At 46.3% G+C, this 22,997-nt stretch overlaps 1 protein-coding gene and 1 long non-coding RNA gene across 2 annotated transcripts; one reads left to right on the forward strand and one right to left on the reverse strand.

Annotated features, from left to right (window-relative positions):
- The first annotated feature begins 103 nt into the window (after positions 1-103).
- On the forward strand, positions 104-6,854 carry LOC143930069 (uncharacterized). The gene is made up of 2 exons (XR_013262703.1): positions 104-520; positions 6,418-6,854. It is a non-coding gene; the product is annotated as an uncharacterized LOC143930069 (long non-coding RNA).
- On the reverse strand, positions 6,836-22,638 carry MATCAP1 (microtubule associated tyrosine carboxypeptidase 1). The gene is made up of 7 exons (XM_077453947.1): positions 22,479-22,638; positions 16,689-17,233; positions 13,455-13,598; positions 12,943-13,075; positions 11,776-12,081; positions 11,362-11,459; positions 6,836-10,343 (listed from the first exon to the last, which is right to left on the reverse strand). Exons 2-7 carry the CDS (start codon positions 17,208-17,210, stop codon positions 10,179-10,181), a joined length of 1,368 nt encoding a protein of 455 aa, XP_077310073.1. The 5' UTR covers positions 17,211-17,233; positions 22,479-22,638; the 3' UTR covers positions 6,836-10,178.
- Positions 22,639-22,997: the final 359 nt, after the last annotated feature.

The raw sequence follows: 22,997 nt of genomic DNA on the forward strand, positions 1-22,997 counted from the left end.
CTGAGAAATGGGCAGGTCACGTGATGTCAGGGCAATGTATTGATTGGATGCAGGGAGAGATCATCTGATTGGTTAGGGTTACAAAATTCAGTGTCAGGGGTCAATGGCGGTTCTCCATGACTGAGGGTTTATGTGCAGGAAGACATATATTCTTCTTTTTTCAGCACACTGCTGAAAACACTGCTACTTCTGTGTACATACCGTCAGCCGCCACAGATCAGTCCTTATCTTCTGCAGCCAGGAGGACTCTAATCTCTTCTCCAGTCACTCTTTCTCTTATCGCTCCAGAAATACTTTATCATCTCTCATCAGCTGTGTCAAAGCCGCTCACCCAGAAGCGGAATCCGGAGGACTGCTGTCTTCCTGAGTGCAGTAATCATGCCTGTTATCTAGCAGTGGAAAGGTCATATAGTTACTCATTAGGCCCTGACACACCTTCATTCAGTACCAGAGTCCTCTGGTAGCAGGCAGTCCCAGTACACACGGAGATCTTACATGGAGGGACCAGTATCTGGGCCAGGTGAGTTCTGGATCATTCCTATTTCTGCCTAGCATGAGGGGATGGATTACACCCTGTATGAGATGTCCCATTATTTATTGTTCCTCTTACTGCAGGTGATGCTGACAGGTCATCTGCTAACAGGCAAACAGTAGCTCTCCACTGCTGTGCAACTACAAGTCGCATTATGCCCTATAAAGCATAAAATCAGCAGATTTGCAGGTGCCATTTCAGGACTCCTGCAGATTTGTCTGTGTATCTGCCTGCTTGTACCATTTATAGGCAGGCAGATACACACTGACAGGAAGAGAGAATGAACTACCAAAGCGCTCGACAGAGCCCTGGTAGTTCATTGAAACAGCCTTTGTGTCTGTCAGTACTTGTGGTTTACCATTCACAGAACGTTGCGAATGAATGACGTGGGCAGAGCCCCACCACTGTGACAGCGGGCATCTGGAGAAGGTGCCTGCTTGCTGTCACTAGGAGGGAGGGGGGGGGGGGGGTGGAGAGGCAGCAGCAGCTGGAACATCTTCTATCCTAAATATGGGTGGAACATGTAACATGTTTCAAAAGGTAAACTTATGCTTTAAGCTAAGGCGCTATGCGGGATGCTGGAATTAATAGGACATGTGCATTCATTGTAAAATCTTTTTCCTGGAGAGACAGAGGAGGTTTTTGGGTTATTTTGCCACCAACATGAGAAACGGACATGAGTTGACTAACCCCAAAGAAAAAAAAAAAAAGCTGTAGGCCAGCCCCAGTACAACCCCCTCGCCACTACTACATGTATCAGTTCTGTAGCAAAGCAGTACCAAGAGCATGATCACATACATGGGGGGGGTGTCCCTCTATGAACTCCAAGAAAAGTAACTTGCAACAAATACAAAAAACATGATATTCTTTCTCATCCACTGAAGGATACAGAGACTGTTGGGGTGGCCAAAAGCAGCCCAACTAACTAGACTGCCTGCAGCTGCCTGGAGGATTTATGAAGCACCCTTGCAGAAATGACAAAATAAAAAAATATATATAGATCAGCTGCTCATCATAGCCAGAATCGCATCCAGTCGATTTACCGGCGGTAAATTTCTTTTTGGTGAACTGGAGCCAACCAGAGGGACAGGCGCTACCTTGGGTAGGAAGTGAGAAACTGAGCCTCAACACCATCTTGCCCTTATGCAAGACGAGGAAAGGTTCCTTCTGGGACGTGGCCCCCAGTTCAGACACTTGCTTTACAAAGGTGATAGTTACATGAAACACCAAAAGCCCGCAACGTGAGAGACAAGGTTCTTCATCAAGGAGTGAAAGGTCAGTGGTCTCTGAAAAAGTATGGAAACCCAACCATTTGATGGTGATGGCATCCAAACGTTTGTCCAGAATCAGCTGTAGGAAGGAAAGGATTCATCCCACAAATAATCTTCTGTTCCTTGCATGGTGATAGGTCTTACAAGAAGCAACTTCCTAGCTTCTAACATCACCTGTCCAGTTTTTTTTTGTTGAATATGGAGCTCTGTAGGTCTACATACAGTAGACATGTGCACCGTCAATAAATTTGTTTTGTTTCGTATTAGCCGTTAATTCGTAATTCGTGTCCGAAATTCAATTTGGATTCATCCGAAATTTTCATTAGGTTCGTTAACTTTTCGTAACAATTACGAACGTTTGTTATGATGAATTGAAAAAGCAAAAAAATACCTGTCTCCATATGGCAGTCGACTCATTATGAGGGTCTCCCACCATCCCTGTGCTGTGCTCATTATGAGGGGCTCCCACCATCCCTGTGCTGTGCTCATTATGAGGGGCTCCCACCATCCCTGTGCTGTGCTGACTTCCTGGGTTTTTAACTTCATCATAACGAATAATTGTAATTATTATGACAATAATAAAACGATATTAACGAACATTCTTATTTTGTCCGATTCTGAATCTCCCATCGACTACCAGTACCAGTCTCCCACTCCCATATTAAAAGAAGGTAATTTTACCAACTTTCACTCAGCAGAAGAAAACCTCTGATTGGTCAACAAAACACCAGTCACATTTCCGTCGTAACGGAATTTGGATCTGAAATTCGTCAACGAAATTTCGTATACAATTCAGGAAGCATAGAAATTCGTATTTCGGATGCTTCTGAATGTAAGAATTTTCGATTCGTACAAAACGAATCGTGTACTCCCACCTGGGTCCAAACTCTGCTGTCTGGGAAAGTCTGCCTACCTAGGATGTAAAGAACAAGTCTGAATCTTGATATACGCCACTGCTGTGGCATTGTCCAATTAAATCCAGATCAAATGATCTTCCAACACAATGGTTCATGGCTCCTGAACTGATAAGGTGAAAACCTCTTTCTGCACTCAAGCATCTGAGATGTAAATAGTCCACAGAGGTTTAAAAAAATGTCACCCTACTTTGGAAAGTTGTGGTGCACCTTAATGAAGGGAAAGATTTGGTGGACCTGGAGCCCCGGCCATGTGAGTGGGCTGGGAGCCAAGTTTGGTGGGTTTGGGTGTGGATGTTGCGGTAGTGGTGAAGCCAAGGGACTTTTCTTAAACACCAGTAATGAATGAACTTTACCAGGCTGTGGCTTAGGCAGCTTCTGCCGAGAAGGATGGGGGATCTTGCCACCAGTAGCATCCAGAGTAGATCCGAAGAGGTGTAATCCCTTTGAGGGCCATGAAGATCATATGATTGTTTAAATTCGGGTTCCATAGTCCGAACACTTTCAGCAAAATGTCCCTTGCATGAGATCTATGTAGGAGATGAGACTAGAGACACCTACAGGAAAAGTCCAGCAATCCATCACAACTATAGCTTAAAGTGATAGTAAAGGCTTAAAAAAAAAAAAACCTTATACTTGCATGCTCTGTGCAATGGCTTTGCACAGAGCAGCCTTGAACTTTCTCTTCTAGTGTCCCCGCCAGTGCTCTTGGCTCCTTCTCTTATACCAGTGCCCCGAAGCAAACTGCTTGCTATGGGGGCACTAGAGTGGGCTCAATCCTGAGCTGGGCTATGTGCATCCATTGACACATGCAGCATAGCTCAGCCCTGCCCCCCACTCCCTCCTCACAGGCTTTGACAGACAGCAGCAGGAACCAATGGCTCTCCTGCTGCTGACTCCCCTGTGAGAAGAGAGGGAGGGGGAGTAGAGCTACTGCAGACAGACAATGCTGGATCAATATTGGGCTCGGGTAAGTGTGCGGGGAGCAGTTTTTGAAAAAAAATGTTTACCTTAGTCCAGAGAATCCATTAAGGTTAAAAAAAAAATTACCTTTACAACCACTTGTTCTAAACATTCTATAACAGGATCAACTGCAGTGCTCTTTGCGGAGTCAGCCCTGGTTTGGCAAAGCAAGGTCACAGCTATTATGGAATAAAGAGCAAGGCCTGCAAATTAGAAAACTCCAATGAGGGTTTTTAACTGCTTATTGGTTGAGTCTTTTAAAGATAGGTGCATCCTCCCCCAGCATGGTGGTTGCTGGATGCAAGGATAATAAATGCTTGGGGGGGGGGGACATCTTCTCCATGTGCTTTATTAGAACAAGAGCACCTGTTGCGGCAAGACTGTCCAAAGATTGGAGCTCTTGCAAAGCAGGAGCAGAAGTGGGGAGATGCATCTTCAACGCTGAATGGCAGAAAGGAGCATGGGAACGTGACACTCAACCCAGCAGATGACATCAGTGATCCCCATCCTTAGTGGAAAGCAAAGCTTTCTAAGGTGCCCAGTGATCAAGTAAATTAGGTAGCTCCTAGCTCTCTGCTTGATCAGGCTTCTCGCTGAGCAAAACTTCAGATACAGGCAAGCTCTGAGGCCAATGCCAATGGCTCAAGCCCCACAATGTCCAGTGGAGTGGCACAGGACCCAGTCCTCCAAAAGTCAAGCTGCAATTGAGGAGACCAGCTTTAATGCGGCGGGTTCGGATTGCGGCAAAGAAAAGAAAAATCTTGATTGAAGGAAAAAATTTTGTAGAAAAAAAAAAAAAAAAGCAGAAAAAATATGTTCATCTACATAGGGCACTAGTAGCAAATAACTGAGGCATGCTGGTAGTAGGAGAGGTTATCCAGAGCTGACCTCAGTGCATTACTTGCCTGTAGGCTGCGGTATTACCTGAAGGCGAGTGGCTTCCTGTGTTCCTCAATGGATGAGAAATGACTCTGGGTTTCCTGTCCTGATTCATTATCAAGCTCAATCCTTTGAATTAAATTGACATCTATTCAGTGCTCAATGATTGAATGATGATGGATGATGGTTGATTTTTTTGATAAAACAATTCCTTCAAACATTCTTGTCGTTACATGTACAGTGCATTGAAAAAGTATTCAACCCCTTGAAATTTTCCACATTTTGTCATGTTACAACCAAAAACAGAAATGTATTTTATTGGGATTTTATGTGATAGACCAACACAAAGTGGCACACAATTGTGAAATGGAAGAAAAATGGTAAATGGATTTCAAAATTTTTACAAATAAATATGTGAAAATTGTGCCATGCATTTGTATTCAGCCCCCTTTACTCTGATACTCCTAACTAAAATCTATCTGAACCAATTGCCTTCAGAAGTCACCTAATTAGTAAATAGAGTCCACGTGTGTAATTTTATCACAGTATAAATACAGCTGATCTGTGAAGCCCTTAGAGGTTTGTTAGAGAACAAACAGCATCATGAAAGCCAAGGAACACACCAGACAGGTCAGGGATAAAGTTGTGGAGAAGTGTAAAGCAGGGTTAGGTTATAAAATAAATTTCCCAAGCTTTGAAGATCTCACGGAGCTCTGTTCAATCCATCATCTGAAAATGGAAAGAGTATGGCACAACCGCAAACCTACCAAGACATGGCCGTCCATCTAAACTGACAGCCCTGGCAAAAAGAGCATTAATCAGAGATGCAGCCAAGAAGTCCATGGCAACTCTGGAGGAGCTGCAGAGATTCACAGCTCATGTGGGAGAACCTGTCCACAGGACAACTATTAGTCGTGCACTCCACAAATCTGGCCTTTACAGAAGAGTGGCAAGAAGAAAGCCATAAAAAGACCCGTTTGCAAGAAGCCACAGCAAACATGTGGAAGAAGGTGCTCTGGTCAGAGAGACCAAAATTTAACTTTTGAGCCCAAAAGCAAAAAACTATGGGTGCCGGAAAACGAAAGATGCACATCACCCTGAACACACCATCCCCACTGTGAAACATGGTGGTGGCAGCATCATGTTGTGGGGATGCTTTTCTTCAGCAGGGGCAGGGAAGCTGGTCAGAGTTGATGGGAAGATGGATGGAGCTAAATACAGGGCAATCTTAGAAGAAAACCTGTTAGAGTCTCCAAAAGACTTGAGACTGGAGCGGAGGTTCACCCTCCAGTAGGACAACGACCCTACATACAGCCAGCGCTACAATGGAATGGTTTAGATCAAAGCATATTCATGTATTAGAATGACCCAGTCAAAGTATAGACCTAAATCCAATTGACAATCTGTGGCAAGACTTGAAAATTGCTGTTCAGATGCTCTCCATCCAATCTGACAGAGCTTGAGCTATTTTGCAAAGAAGAATGGGTAAACATGTCACTGTCTAGATGTGCAAAGATGGTAGAGACAAAAAGACCTACAGTTGTAATTGCAGTGAAAGGTGGTTCTACAAAGTATTGATTTAGGGCTGCTGAATACAAATGCACACCACACTTTTCACATATTTACTTTTTGAAAACCATTATTTTATCGGTTTCCTTCTGCTTCACAATTATGTGCCACTTTGTGTTGGTCTATCACATAAAATACATTTCCCTTTTTGGTTGCAATATGACAAAATGTGGAAAATGTCAAGGGGTATGAATACTTTTTCAAGGCACTGTATGTCTGACAATAGAGTGTGGAAGGGAAAATATCAGTGCTCACTACAGTATTTTCTCTCTGGTAATCCCCCATATAGATTCCGTGTCACCATCCAGGCATGGGTGCCACTGTCAGCTGCAGAACAGGAAACCATAGACGGCAGCCCTCAGCTAAACCATCTTTAGCTCCAGAAAGTCTCCTGGACATCAACCTAGCCACAGAGGAGGAACTAATGACTCTACCGGGTGTCACACGAGCCTTGGCGCAAAGCATCACAGCACATCGGCGTAAAATTCGCAGCTTCCGCAGAGTGGAAGATCTCGCACTGGTAACGGGTGTAGGAGCTGAACACATGCTGAAGCTACGACCAGAGATTACCGTGAGAGAAATCCCCCCACAGCAGACAGTGAGTGAAGCAGAGATGACACCATGTGATGACACAAAGGAAGAAGGCAATGAACAAGAGAGACAGAAGCAGGACTCCTGAACTAAAGTTAAAGATAAGACAATGTAAATAAAGTTTATTCAGAAATCCTTTTATTGACCCGACAAAGAAATGTCAGCAGGATGAGTGATGAAGGCTGAGTTCAGGGTTCAGTCTATAACACTCAGTTGTCACATGACATACAATAGACCAATGACGAGTGATAAAAACTGAGGTCAGGGTTCAGCATGTAACACACAGGGGTCAGATGATGTACAGTGTACCAGTGATGGAGGACGAGGTCAGGGTTCAGTCTGTAACCTGCACATAGGGGGCAGATGATGTACAATATACCAGTGATGGAGGACAAGGTCAGGGTTCAGTCTGTAACACACAGGGGTCAGGAGATGTACAATGTACTAGTGATGAAGGCTGAGAGAAGGGTTCAGTCTATAACATATAAGGGTCTAATGATGCACAATGTACCAGTGATGAAGGCCAAGGTTAGGGTTCAGTCTGTAACACACAGGGGTCAGAAGATGTACAATGAACTAGTGATGAAGGCTGAGATAAGGGTTCAGTCTATAATATATAGGGGTTTAATGATGTACAATGTACCAGTGATGAAGGCCAAGGTCAGGGTTCAGTCTGTAACACACAGGGGTCAGAAGACATAAAATATACTAGTGATGAAGACCGAGGTCAGGGTTCAGAAGACATACAATATACTAGTGATGAAGGCCGAGGTCAGGGTTCAGTCTATAATATATAGGGGTCTAATGATGTACAATGTACCAGTGATGAGTGATGAAGGCCAAGGTCAGGGTTCAGTCTAACACACAGGGGTCAGAAGACATACAATATACTAGTGATGAAGATCGAGGTCAGGGTTCAGTCTGTAACACATGCACACAGGGGTCAGAGGACATAAAATTTACCAGTGATGGGTGATGAAGACCAAGGTCACGAAACAGGTCATGGTTCAGTATATAACATAAAGGAGTCAGATTAAGTATAATATACTAATGATGGAGGCCAAGGTCAGGGTTCAGTCTGTAACATGTGCACATAGGGGTCATATGACATACAATTTACCAGTGATGAAGGCCAAGCTCAGGAGACAGGTAAGGGTTCAGCATGTAACCCATAGGGGTCAGATGATGTACAATATACCAGTGATGGAGGACGAGGTCAGGGTTTAGTCTTCAACACTCAGGGGGTCAGAAGATGTACAATGTACTAGTTATGAGTGATGGAGAGTGAGGTCAGGGTTCAGTCTATAACATATAAGGGGCTAATAATGTACAATGTACCAGTGATGAAGGTCAAGGTTCAGTCTGTAACACACAGGGGCCAGATAACATACAATATACCAGTGATGAAGGTCGAGGTCAGGGTTCAGTCTGTAACACATGCACATAGGGGTCAGAAGAGGTAAAAGGTAGCAATTATAAATGATGAAAGTCAATGTCAGGGCTCTGTACAAGGTAGCAGTCATGAAGGCAGAGGTCAGGGTTCAGTCTGTAAAATATACACATAGGGTTCAGATGATGTACAATGTACTAGTGATGAAGGGCGAAGTCCGGGTTTAGTCTATAACACATAAAGGTCAGATACCATAACAGATCGGTGTCACTCCAAGCCTACAGTATCGGTCTCCCAGGTTTACACGCTCTGTATTCAGGTGCTGACAGAGATAGAGCACATCTCGTTCCAAGTAAAAAATAATACAGCATGGTACCGCCGCATACTGTATTCATGTTAGGGGGCGTGACTGATGGGAGGAGTTTGAGCTGAAGCCGACTTTGATTTACTGTACACTGGAGTTGAATACAGTGTGCAGCGCTACCTGTATGCTATATTACATTGGGTTCAGTTGACGTACCATTGACCAGTGATGAAGGCCAAGATCATTGTTCAGTTTGTAACAGAGAGAACAGCTGACATACAACATTCCAGTGATGAAGGCTGAGGTCAGGGTTCAGTGGGGAAGACACAGGGGTCAGATGGCGTACATTATATCAGTGATCAAGGCCAGGGTTAGGGTTCAGACTGTAACACATAGGGGTCAGACGACATACAATATACTAGTGATGAGGGCGAGGTCAGGGTTTAGTCTAACGCTTAGACATAGAGGTCAGAGGACATATAATATACCAGTGATGAAGGACAAGGTCAGGGTTCAGATGACATACAAAGTACCAGTGATGAGGGATAAAGGATGAGGTCGGGGTTCAGTCTGTAGCTCACAGAGGTCAGTTGAATACAATAGAACGCATCTCATGCGTCACTCACAGGTAAGACACAATCACTGGTCTTCTCCATTCCTTGTAACAGATCAGCGGCAGGTTGTCAGTCTGCTGATCTGATCATTCTCTCGCCTGGTATACACACAATACAGTTTATACCACACACGTGTTTAGACATCTGTCAGCCTGTTCTGGACAGCGAACAAAGCTCATGGTAAAGACCAGCCAACAGTGATGATTAAATCAATTGGCAAGCGATCAAAGCTGGAAACTATCAGCGGGATCCATAATGATAATCTGTAGCATCTCAGTGGGCCAAGCTGTGTTCATTAGAAGGCATGGGCCCCATATCAGTGTGTGGTATCCTCCCAGGCCAGAGACATCCTAGTAGAGTAATCGATTTGTGAGCTTCTTGGAGGCCGGACATGTGAGACAGATCTGTGTACTCTATAAATACAAGAAATAAATAAACCTAACTAGGGACAGAGCCCGCCGCCAGTACTGAGGTCCATTGTGGCAGGGCTGATCTGCTGCCCAGATAATTCTAATGCCTTGTACACACAATCAGACTTTCCGACAACAAAAGCACGGAATTTTGTTCGAAGGGTGTTGGCTCCAACTTGTCTTGCATACATACGGTCACAGAAATGTTGGCCAACAATTACGAACGTAGTCACGTACAAGACCTACGTGATATCTCCATTATGAATTCTAGTTTTACAAGCACTTCCGTCTCATCCTTGATTCCAAGCATGCGTGTTTGTACTTTGGACTTTTGTCCAACGGACTTGTGTCCACACTATCGGAAAGTCCGACAACACACATTTGTTGGTGGAAAATTTGAGAACATGCTAGCCAACATTTGGTGGGGGAAAGTCTGACAACACATGTTCGACGGAGCATACCGCCTTACCGCCAACAAGCTCACATCCGACATTTCCTGTCGGAAAATCTGATTGTGTGTACACGGCATTAGAGTAAATGAAGCAGACATAATAATAACTGGTGTGTCTTCTTGATTTCATCACTCATAAAAAAACCATGCATGCATAAAAAGGTAAAAAAGTGTTAAGACACTGGTGAGAGTTGATAAAACGTTCTACAAAGATCTGGCAGTAGTTCATAGAGCCCCAAGTGGTCTACACAGCTCAGAACTATGCCGAATCAAGCCAATGCCAGGCTCTGTCACTCTGGCAGCAGCATCTGCAGCTCTTCATCACTGAACTGGTTGGTTTCCATGATGTGGTGAAGCTGCTGGTGATACCTCTCCATGTCCTGCATGAAGTGTGGCAGACAAGCATTGTCCAGCTCAGCGAATCTCTGCAGCCCCTCAGCATCTTCAAAAGAAACCTGCAGATAAAAACCCAGTTATTATTATTTTTTTTTAAATCTTTATGTCAAACAGGTCATGTCTATGCAGAAAAACAGGGAAAACCGGGAAACCTGTAACAGATGGTACAATAAAGACATAAAACGGAAATGCAAACACAAAGGATTACAGTTCACACATAGCAGGAGGTCCTTGATATGTCTTGCCTATGTTCATGCAAAGAAAGACATGCTGAACAGATGTCTTGACCCAATAAGTGTAAGGGCTCTTTCACACTGGCTCTGGCCAGCGGATCTGCCTGCTCAGCGAGGAATCTTTCCGCTGATCCCCACTGAGCAGGCGGATGATAGGTCCATGTCCGCTCCTCTGATGCAGAGAGGATATGGACAGAGTCCGCTTTGCTCTATGGGCGGTCAGACGTAAAACAGACCACCTGTCTATTTTCATCTGACTGTCACCTGGTCCAATCCACCAGATGGATGGGGAACAGAGCCCCCCATCCGTTTTTATTGGATAGGATCAGATGTTGGTGGGTGTCACCGTATTTGCTGCTCCATAGAGAGCAATGGATGACCTGATAGTGTCCACCTAAAAAACCCAACAGGCGGACCCAATTGGTCCACCCGTGTGAAAGGGGCCTAACTGGTACATAGCCTGGATATTTGTGATTGTAAATAGAAATAATCAATCAATTAATCAACTTGGGAGCTAGAGGTACCTTGGAAGATCATGTGGTAGAGAAGCAGAAAAAGGAAGAGCAGGTAGGAAGACAAGGCAAAGGGCTTAGAAATTCAGATTTTAAATTGGTCAATCTATACTGTGCTCCCCACAGGGCTTTCCAGTCATAATGTCAGGTGGTCATTTATGGATTATAGATGTTAGATAATAGACATGCATGTCCTTTTTACCCACTGTGGTCCTTCATCCAAGACAAGTCTATTAGTGGGGGTAATGTTAGCCCACAGACGTCCCAATCCTGACAGGAAACTAAATTGTGAAATGTGTCTTCCCTACCTTGGGACTGCAGATCCCTCTTACCTTCCCCAGGGAGGTCAGCAGACGGAAGTCGATGGATCGTCTGTGCCGCAGTATGCGGATAATCCCATCTAAATAGACCTGGTCCTTACTGAAGCAGCCTGGAAACACAATAATGCCACAATGGTTAGTTAGTGCCAAGCTGTGGATCTCCATACAGGTCTATAAAAAGTCCCCATATAAAAGCTCACAGATCTGACTTCACTCTACCTTGTATGATACATATATACTCTCCCCATGGCAACCAATCAAAAATTCACTACTCATATGGCATCTGATTGGCTGCTATGAGTATATTTATGACAGTATAGAATTCAGGACCTCACAAACTGATTAATTAACTTAGTGGATCAATACAACTAGCAGAACAGTATTGGTGGTCAGCCAATAGCTGGTTCCCGTTCTCTGATCTCTTGCCTGGTTGGGCGGTGTCTCTCTGTCCTCGTTTGGCTCGCACACAGTACTCCCACCGTACAGCCGGATTTTCTACAAACTGCTGTAAGTCCTGGAAGAGTTCGGAGAAGCTGCAGGTGGCGGCACGGCTGACAGTGTAATAAAGCAAGGCGCCACGCCACAGATATGGGTGTTTTCGGAAGAGGACACTGTGCAAACTGGCTAAGCCTTCCTCCGTAGGGTTCGCGGGCTTCAGTCCAAACTGTTTTCGTCCTTCTGAACCGTGCCAGGGCTGCTGGGCATCATTCACCCCACGCAAGTAATGTGTGCCTGCAGTACCAGGGTGAGAAAAACTGCATCATTAGATGGACCGTCATCATCGGACATTACATTGCTACCTTACTCCACCCAGATATGAAAATCCAAAATCACGATACACAGACCAGCACCCCACTCCATGCCATGTGCAGGCCAGCACCCCACCCATTGCCATGTGCAGGCCAGCACCCCATGCCATGTGCAGACCAGCACCCCACTCCATGCCATGTGCAGGCCGGCATCTCACTCCATCCCATGCCATGTGCAGGCCGGCACCCCACTCCATGCCATGCCATGTGCAGGCCAGAACCCCACTCCATCCCATACCATGCCATGTGCAGGCCAGCACCCCATGCCATGTGCAGGCCAGCACCCCATGCCATGTGCAGGCCAGCACCCCACTCCACCCCATGCCATGTGCAGGCCAGCACCCCACTCCAGCCCATGTTCACTCCAGCACCCCACTCCACCCCATGTTCACGCCAGCACCCAACTCCACCCCATGCCATGTGTAGACCAGCACCTCCCTCCATCCCATTCCATGTGCAGGTCAGCACCCAATCTTATCCCATGTGCAGACCAGAACCCCACTCCACCCCACGTGCAGACCAGCACCCCACTCCATCCCACGTGCAGACCAGCACCCCACTCCATCCCACGTGCAGACCAGCACCCCACTCCATCCCACGTGCAGACCAGCACCCCACTCCACCGTGATATCCAGCCCATATATAGACTGACATTTTCACTCATCCTGATACATGGCTGGCACCTCCTTCTATCATGAGAGAACACTTCAACCCAACTCCATTACGATGCACAGTGGGAACACCACCCCAACATGCCAACTGGGATGGTTCCATTTGCACACACCTATCTCATGACGGAGCACTCCCTCCAGCCAATATTGCCGAGCAGCTAGTAAGTTGATGGTTAATGTGGGTCGGCTATTCTCAGTCGTCATGACTGCCTGAGAAAGGAGGTCTTCTGTAAGCTGGACCACCACCTGGAGAGCACCAGATAAAGAGACAGCATGGAAACCTTCCAATGTTTCACCGAAACCCCAGAGAGAGACAGACAGCACCCAATATGTGTGAGAAAGAGAAAGACAGACAGCACAACATACGTGTGAGGAAAGCGAAAGAGAATGCACGCAATATGTGAGAGGAGAGAGACAGATGGGCAACACCAAATTTTCCCAGACTGAACCCTACTCCTACATCCTCCCACCTGAGGGCACCCTCCTCCTACCCCAACCCCCCTATTATTGCACTCTCTTCCTAAATCTATCCCTCTACCAAAGCATCCTCCCCCTTCTATATACTTCCCTCCTCCTGTCACTCTGCACCCTCCATACTGTACATGTGTAACCCACTCAGTCTCACCTCCCCGCTGCAGCCCTCTTTCTGCATGTAACGGCGACAGCAGGACCAGATCTGACTCTTGCTGAGTAATTTTCCTCCAGTTATTGACTCAAAGTTCTCATAGTTTCCATATTTACTGATGACGGCATTGAGGATCCGCAGAGCCTGCACAGACAGAGCCATACCAGTCAACAGAAAGACATTTTCTTCCTCATAAGATAGTCATGTATATAGGGATCTACAAGCCTGTGATTATAGCTACATAGTTAATCTGGTTGAAAAAAGACACAAGTCTATCCAGTTAAATCAACAGAAGGAAAAACAAACACACAAAACCTCCATATACACTATTCCATAGGACTATAAATGTCACTCAGTACCCAGTTATATTATGTACATTTAGGAATTAATCTAGGCCTTTCTTAAAGTGGTGTTGCCACCAAAAAAATAAAAGCTGCTTAAAGCGGGAGTCCACCGGGACTCCGCGTTTTTTTTTTTTTTTAAAAGCCAGCAGCTACAAATACTGCAGCTGCTGACTTTTAAAATAGTGACACTTACCTGTCCAGCGCGCCCGCGATGTCGGCACCTGAAGCCAATCGCTAGGTCGTCTGTCGGGTCCTGCCGCCGCCATCTTGGGTATGGGAATCAGGAAATGGAGCCTTTCGGCTTCATTTCCCGGTTCCCTACTGCGCATGCGCGAGCCGCGCGGCGCAATCCGGACGGTCCCCGCTGCCTCTGGGAATTGTGTGTTTCCCAGCAGGCAGCGGGGCACTTGCGCAAAGGGGCGGGCAGTTGCGGAAAGGGGCGTAATTTACGCCCCTTTCCGCAGACAGCTATCCCGGAAGTGGGTGCAGTTACCTGGATTATCCAGGTAACTGCACCCCCCTCCCCCCTGAAAGGTGCCAATTGTGGCACCGGAGGGGGGGGGGGGGATTCCGATGAGCGGAGGTCCATTTTAGGGTGGACCTCCGCTTTAAAATTCGTAAAAAAAATAAAAAAATAAAAATTGGCAAAAAAAAAATGTTTACTCACCTCTAAATACCGGTTGCTAGGGGGTCCCTCGTAATCTGCCTTCTTCATTGCCCGGGCTGGTGACATCACTTCCCCTCACGCCGCACATTCACCTGGGGCCTGTCATGTGTCGCGCATGCGCAGTGGGTGCCCGGCTGTGAAGCCACAGCCGGGTGCCCACAGTATGCATGACGGCGCCGCGAGCAGAGCGGGGAGCGAGGGGGGGGGGGCTTCGTTCCCCCGCATCGCTGGACCCTTGGGCAGGTAAGTGTCCGATTATTAAAAGCCAGCAGCTGCAGTATTTGTAGCTGCTGACTTTTAATATTTTTTTTTAGGGGGTACCCCACTTTAAAGCAATCTACTGAGCTGGCCAGAACCACCTCTGCAGGGAGTCTACTCCAAATTTTCACTGCTCTTACTGTGAAGAAGCCTGTCCATGTTTGGAAATTAAACCTCTTTTCCTCCAGACTTAGTGGCCGCTTGTACTCTGTTATGACCTTAAAGTGAAAAAAAAACTCAACCCCAAGTATGGACCACTTATGCATTTGTACATGTTGATCCCCCCGATCTCCCATACTCAAGAGAGAATAGATTCAGTTCCTCTAATCTTTCCTCATAGCTGAGCTCCTCCATGCCTCTCATCAGTTTGGTTGCTCTTCTCTACACTTTCTCCAGTTCCCTGATTTTTGTGATTTGGCACCCAAAACAGCTGTCAATAGTTGGTCATTCTATAATCAGGGATCTACAAGGACACTGGCATTGGTTGGTCAATCTGTAATTGGGGATCTACCAGCCCACTGGTATTGATTAGTTATTCTGTGATTAGGGATCTACAAGGATACTGACATTGGTTGGCCAGTCTGTGATTAGGAGTCTACAAGCTTAATGACATTGGTTGGCCTTTCTAAAATTGGAGCTCTACAAGGACACTGACATTGGTTGGTCATTCTATGAACAGAGGATCTATAAAGACACTGACGTTGATTGGTCAATCTGTGATTAGGGATCTACAAGTTTAATGACACTGGCTGGCCATTCTGGAAATAAGGATTTACAAGACTGGGGAGACTGGTTGTTGATTCTGGGATTACAGATCTACAAACCCAGTAAGAATGAATGGTCATTTAGGGATCACACAATTGTGGTTCCAGGGGGATCCCCCGCCAGGAGAATGAGGACTCCCAGCAATACCAGGGACCAGTCAATCTTGTAGTAACTCACAGCAAAAAAATAGGAGTAAAAGCTCCCACAGCTCTTAGTAATATCTAGTAATAGATGAACTACAAGTCCCAGCAATTCCCAGCGTTACATGACAGAATAGACAGCAGTACTCGCAGCAAAGGCTGACCTGAATTGTCAGGGTAATGGGAGTCACGGCCTCTGCGTAGAGAGAGAGCCCTACCTCAGGACAGGCTCTGGTCTGTCAGTCAGGGTAAAGAATACCTCTTAGCCCTTGTACACATGGTCAGAAATTCTGACGGAAAATGTCAGATCGGACCGTGTTGTCGGATAATCCAACCATGTGTGGGCTCCATCTGACTTTTTCCGTCGGAATGTCCGACCAACAAAGTTTGAAAGCTGGATATAAAATTTTCCGACAACATGATCCGATAGAACTTTGTCCGATCGTTTGTAGAGAATTCCGATCGGACAAAGTGCCACACATGCTCAGATCAAATTACGAGACCAAAGCTATTGGCTACTAGCCTGAACGTAGTCCCGTTGTAAAGAATGAACGTCATCATGTTCCGGACGATCGGATTTTCCGACAACTTTGTCCGACCGTGTGTATGCAACACCAGTTTCGGACAAAATCCATCGGAAAAAATCCTACGGATTTTGTGGTCGGAATGTCCGACTGTGTGTACAAGAGCTTAGACCTCCCAGAGGCCCCCAAAACAAGGTCCTGAGAAACAAGCCTTGCCCCTTAATGAGTTCCCAACCCCTCGAGATTTTGGCAATTGAGTGAAAAAACACAGAAAAGGTCAGCAGGGAATCCCTTTCTCCACACCATGTAACAATGATTGGTCATACTGTGGTCAGCGATCTACAAGTCTGGTAGAAATAATTGGTCAGTCTGTAACTCGGGATCTATAAGATCACTAACAATGGTTTGTCATTCTGCGATCAGAGATCTACAAGCCTAGTAGCAATGACTGGTCATTCTGTATTCGGTTCTACATATACAGGTCTTGGTTACAGCCTGTGATCTGGTAAAACAGCCGGGAGACGTTCCATTCCAACCTGCACAAGAAATTGGTCAGATGCCTCGCTATACTTCTCCAGCACAGTGACCGGCACTGGCTCCTCGTACTGGAACTGGGGATTGTGGGTATAATTGGAGAGAAAGAATTTGTCCTTTTCCTGTTCCACATTTGTTGGTCGAAGAGCGACCAGGAGGCACGAACTCTTCTTTAGGGTGCGATTTGCGGTGGTGGCTCTGCTGATAGAAGGTAGAGACCCCGAGCTTCGTAATCTGCCACGAGGACTGCCACTACTGTTAATGGTGCAGGTGCTCTCACTTCGACGCATCCAGCTACACGTCGACATGTACAAGGAGCATCCCGACAACCTCCTGGAGGCAGGGGGCTCCACCACCAGAGTTCTAGTCCGATTTACAGTGGTACGTGAGAAGCTGGGATTAGAGGCCGGGGAGGACAGGCCATTGCTCTGCGGAGACGTTCTCTTAGGTTTGGCGGCAGAACCGCGTACGGAGGTAGATGACATCCCTCTGCTACAAGACTGGTGACCGGAATCCAGAACCATTCTGATTACAGGGAGAACCAAACCTGAGGAAAGACAGAGAGAGAACGTCACACACAACGAAACAGAGGGGAGGTACAAAGACTGGAGGTAATCTCCACAACACACCAAACTGAGAATCTGACCAGCAGAGCACAATACAGACAGTTTGTATTTCAGCCACTGTAGCACCGGAGTGTCAGAATGTGATGTCTGATGTCCTGTGTGCACAATATAATATCTTGTATACACAATAGAATACCCCTTATTCACAACATCCCCTACACAACACACCTCATGTACACAATATAACGCCCCCTATACACAACACTCCATTTACACAATATAATGCCCAATATATACAACATATCAACCAATATACACAACATAACACCCTTACACACAACACACCTCATGTACACAACATAACACCCCCTATACACAACACTCCATTTACACAATATAATACCTAATATACAGAACACCTCATGTACACAATATAATACCCAATAGGACACCTCCTATACACAACACCCCCTATACATAATATAATACCCAATATACACTACAACCCATGTACATAATATAACATACACAACACTCCATGTACACAATAAAACACTAAATGATATAGAGTTCAGAGGTCACAATTAAGTCGCCTACTAATAACCCCTGAAAAGATGCCCCAACGGCTATGTTGGGCCCTGGCCCCTCCAAAGTACCTCTACGGATAGTGTGCTGCACATGCCCTATTTAGCCCTCTCTCATTCAATACTATGCAAGTCAATGTAGACACTGTGTGACCACATCTCTTTAAGCCACACCGAATATTCAGCGCAAATAGAAATACGGCAATTGTTGCCACAGCACGCTGTGCACACTGCATGTTATCATTCTCAGCTTGGGGGCCCAACCTTGCGTCAGAAGAGACAATAAACGGCTCTCCTGACAGGGGGGGTCTGCACTGATAATAAGTGCAGTGAGTATCGGTGCAGACCCATCAGCGATGCCCACCAGTGATGCCAATCAGTGCACATCAGCCCTGCCTATCAGTGCACATCAGTGCTGCATATTAGTGCCCGTCAGTACAGCCTATTAGTGCTCATTAGTGAAAGAGAAAACTTACTTACAAATTTTTTTTTAACAGAATCAAAGCAAACTTTTTTTTTTCAAAATGTACTGTCTTTTTTTCATTTGTTTAGCAAAAAAGAAAAAAAAACAGTGATTACATATCACCAAAAGAAAGCTCTATCTGTCTCAAAATAAAATTGTTCTATGAGTACAGTGTTGTATGACTACGCAATTGTCATTCAAAGTGTCAGAGCACGGAAAGCTGAAAATTGGCCCGGGCAGGAAGGGGGTGAAAGCGGTTAAATCCTAATAATAGAAATCACCCAAATGGCCCTGATGAAAAGTTTCCACCCCCGAAACGCCTGGCCTTGATACAGACACACAAGGTGACACACACGGGTTAAAGTAGCAATTAACCACTTCAGCCCCGTAAGATTTTACCCCCTTCCTGACCAGAGCACTTTTCGAGATTCGGCACTGCGTTGCTTTAAATGACAATTGCGCGGTCGTGCGATGTTGTACCCAAACAGAATTGGCGTCCTTTTTTTCCCACAAATTGTGCTTTTTTTTGGTGGTATTTGATCGCCTCTGCGTTTTTTATTTTTTGCGCTATAAACAAAAAAAGTGACAATTTTGAAGAAAAACAAACCACACAATATTTTGAACTTTGTACTATAATAAATATCCCCATTTTTTTCTAAAAAAGCTATTTTTTTCCTTAGTTTAGGTCGATATATATTTTTCTACATATTTTTGGTAAAAAAAAAAAAAAAAAATCGCAATAAGCGGTTATTGATTGGTTTGTGCAAAAGTTATAGCATCTACAAAATAGGGGATAGATTTATAGCATTTTTATTATTTTTTACTAGTAATGGTGGCGATCTGCAATTTTTATCTTGACTGCGCCATTATGGCGGACACATAATCGGACAATTTTGACACATTTTTTGGACCATTGCCATTTCTACAGCGATCAGTGCTATAAAAATGCACTGATTACTGTAAAAATGTCACTGGCAGTGAAGGGGTTAACACTAGGGGGAGATCAAGGGGTTAACTGTTCCCTGGGAAGTGATTCTAACTGTAAGGGGAGGGGACTGACTAGAGGAAGTGACGGATCGTGGTTCCTAGCTAATAGGAACGCATGATCTGTCACTCCTCTCAGAAAAGGGAAGTGTGTGTTTACTCTCACTCGTCCCTGTTCTGTGTCTCCTGCTCACGATCGCTCGTGAGCAAGGTCATCGTGAGCAAGGTCATCATGACCGTCGGCCATGAGCATCGGCACCCCCACTGTGCACCCGCTATCCCAACCCCCGCGAGCCGACGTATAGCTATGACGGCTCGTGCAGGGGTGCCAACCTGCCGCTGTATAACTGCTGCAGCTGGTCGGGAAGCGGTTAAAGATTAATTTCCCACATCTGTGGCTTTTTAAATTGCGATAAGCCTGGGTTCACGCTGCGCTTTGAAGTCGCCCCCCCAGAGCGACTTCAGCATGACTTGCATGTGACTTCTTTAACAGAAGTCAATGCAAGGAGGACCAAAAGTAGTCAGAGAGACTCAAGTCGCACCAATTAGAACGGTTCTATTGCACAGAATGGGGTCCGACTTCTGATGCAACAAGTGCTCCAAAGTCAGAACCGGACCTTAGCATCTGTGTATAAATAGGAGTTTGCTAGCTCTCATGTAGATGCACTGAGCCATGGTGAGCAAAAGAAAAACTGTCAAAAGACCTGTGTAACAAGGTAATGGAAACTTTATAAAGACGGAAAAGAATATAAAAAGATATCCAAAGCCTTGAATATGCCAGTCAGCACTTTTAATCACTTATTAAGAAGTGAGAAGTTCAGGGATCTCTTGATCCCAAGCCAAGGTCAGGTAGACCAAGAAAGATTTCAGCCACAACTGCCAGAAGAATTGTTCGGGATACAAAGAAAAGCCCCCAGGTGACTCCAGGAGAATACAGACTGCTCCGGAAAAAGACGGTGTGGTTGTTTTTAAGAAGCACAATGTGGCGATACTTGAACAAAGGTGAGTTACATGGTCGAGTTGCCAGAAAGAAGCCTTTACTGCGCCAATGTCACAAAAAAGCCCGGTTACAATATGACCGACAACACCTGTGGGTTTTTCTTTGAATCCCGAACACTTCCTCTGGCAGTCCTTTTTTGGTCTACCTGACCTTGGCTTGGTATCAAGAAATCCCAATTTTCCACTTCTTTTTAAGTGATTGAACAGTACTGACTGGCACATTCAAGGCTTTGAATATCTTTTTTTTTTTTTTTTTTTTTTTTATAATTTCCCCCCTTAATAAAGTTCCATTACCTTGTTCCGCAGGTCTTTTGACAGTTCTTTTCTGCTCCCCATGGCTCAGTGCCTAGCCTGCTTAGTGCATCCACCTGGGAGCTAACAAACTAAATTGACAATTTATACACTGACACTAATTGTGATTTAAAAAGTCACAGCTGTGGGAGATTCACCTTTAATTGCCCATGTAAGCTGTGTGTGCCACCTTGTGTGTCTGTACCAAGGCCAGACACTGCGGGGGATGGGAACGTTTGATCAGGGCCATTTGGGTATTTCTGTTATCATTAGGATTTAAAAATGAGCTAAACAACTATGAGATAATAAATGACTTCTTATCATCACCATCCCTAAATAAAAGACAGATCTTTGGCATGGTCAGTCATATTTTCAATATTAAGGCGGAGTTCCCCCCAGAAATGGAACTTCCGCGGGTCGGATTCCTCCCCCCTCCGGTGTCACCTTCCAGTGAGGAGCGGATGATCCCTGTCAGATCCAAGTATCTCCTCCCACTTCCGGGGAAAGATTCCCACACTCTGTGCGCCGAACTACGCAATGTCTGCCCCCTCCCCCACCTCTGGGAGAAACCCAGGTCCGGGGAGACGGCGGGGACCACTCAGGCTGGAGCCGAGGGACGGGACGGCTTTGGGTGCTGACATGGCCGCGCCCTGGACAGGTAAGTGTCCTCATAATAAAAGTCAGCAGCTGCAGTATTTGTAGCTGCTGACTTTTAATTTTTATTTTTCCCAGGCAGAACTCTGCTTTAATGCCCACCAGAGGATGGGGATGACAGGACCAGGCACATGATAGAATGGAGATGACCAGAGACACCGGAAGATGGAGATGACAGGACCCGGGACACCAGAGGATGGAGATGACAGGACCCAGGACACCGGAGATGACGGGACCCGGGACACACCGGAGCACAGAGATGACAGGACCTGGGATAACGGAGGACGGAGATGACAGGACCCCGGATAACGGAGGACGGAGATGACAGGACCCCGGATAACGGAGGACGGAGATGACAGGACCCAGGACACCGGAGATGACGGGACCCGGGACACACCGGAGCACGGAGATGACAGGACCCGGGATAACGGAGGACGGAGATGACAGGACCCGGGATAACGGAGGACGGAGATGACAGGACCCGGGATAACGGAGGACGGAGATGACAGGACCCGGGATAACGGAGGACGGAGATGACAGGACCCGGGATAACGGAGGACGGAGATGACAGGACCCGGGATAACGGAGGACGGAGATGACAGGACCCGGGACACCAGAGGATGGAGATGACAGGACCCGGGACACCAGAGGACGGAGATGACAGGACCCGGGATAACGGAGGACGGAGATGACAGGACCCGGGATAACGGAGGACGGAGATGACAGGACCCCGGATAACGGAGATGACAGGACCCGGGACACCAGAGGATGGAGATGACAGGACCCGGGACACCAGAGGACGGAGATGACAGGACCCGGGATAACAGAGGACGGAGATAACAGGACCCTGGATAACAGAGGACGGAGATGACAGGACCCGGGATAACAGAGGACGGAGATAACAGGACCCTGGATAACAGAGGACGGAGATGACAGGACCCGGGGCACCAGAGGATGGAGATGACAGGACCTGGGACACACCGGAGGACGGAGATGACAGGACCCGGGATAACAGAGGACGGAGATGACAGGACCCGGGACACTGGAGGATGGAGATGACAGGACCCGAGGGAGGGGGGTGGACACCGGACAGAGATGACAGGCCTGGGGCACTTGATGGAGATTAGATAGAATACACGGACAGACATGACCGATGAATATAATACACGAGCAGACATGACCGAAGGACGGGGATGACAGATGAATATAATACACGGACAGACGTGACCGGAGGACGTGGATGACACTCACCCTGAGGTGATTATCCGGTTCGGTCTCCCCGGGGTGTGACATCACGTGACTCGCCCAGTTCTGAGGAGAAAAGAATAGAAGGGCGGAACATATCATATCCCCGCCCCTCATACCATGTGACTGACAGTACGAGACACCCGGAGGGGCGTGGCGGTGATGTCAGATATAATGAGGGCTGGATATACATCCAGACACTGTATATCTTGTCTAGGCTCTGGGGTGTGGCCGAATCACCTTTTCCAAGATGGCGGCAAAGCCTTTTCCGCCCTTCCTATCCGCTCTCTTCCTTTGTAAGTGTTTTGTCAGATTGTACCGGAAGTGACGTTTCATCATGGCCATCTTGGTGCACCCCGCACTCAGCCAGTGTTTCGACAGTGGACATCTTTTTACACCCACCCAAGTCTTGCATTCCACACTTATTTTCAACAGTAAACTAAGCTTATATAGTGCAAAACAGTATTTAGAAGTCCGTGTTTTGATGTTGAATTTTAAAAGCAGCGTTAAGCCTGCAGATCTGAC

Source organism: Lithobates pipiens, unplaced genomic scaffold (assembly GCF_037356315.1).
Source record: "Lithobates pipiens isolate NorthernLeopardFrog02 unplaced genomic scaffold, aLitPip1_a1.2 Scaffold_10, whole genome shotgun sequence".
Classification (NCBI taxonomy): Eukaryota; Metazoa; Chordata; class Amphibia; order Anura; family Ranidae; genus Lithobates; species Lithobates pipiens.

Excerpts from the sequence above, each read along its gene's own strand:
- MATCAP1 (XM_077453947.1), bottom strand. The coding sequence starts at position 17,210 with ATGGTTCTGGATTCCGGTCACCAGTCTTGTAGCAGAGGGATGTCATCT. Across the intron at positions 13,076-13,454 it reads AAGAGGGCTGCAGCGGGGAG|GTGGTGGTCCAGCTTACAGA; the intron begins GTGAGACTGAGT and ends GGTGCTCTCCAG. Across the intron at positions 10,344-11,361 it reads TGCTGACCTCCCTGGGGAAG|GTTTCTTTTGAAGATGCTGA; the intron begins GTAAGAGGGATC and ends TTTTATCTGCAG.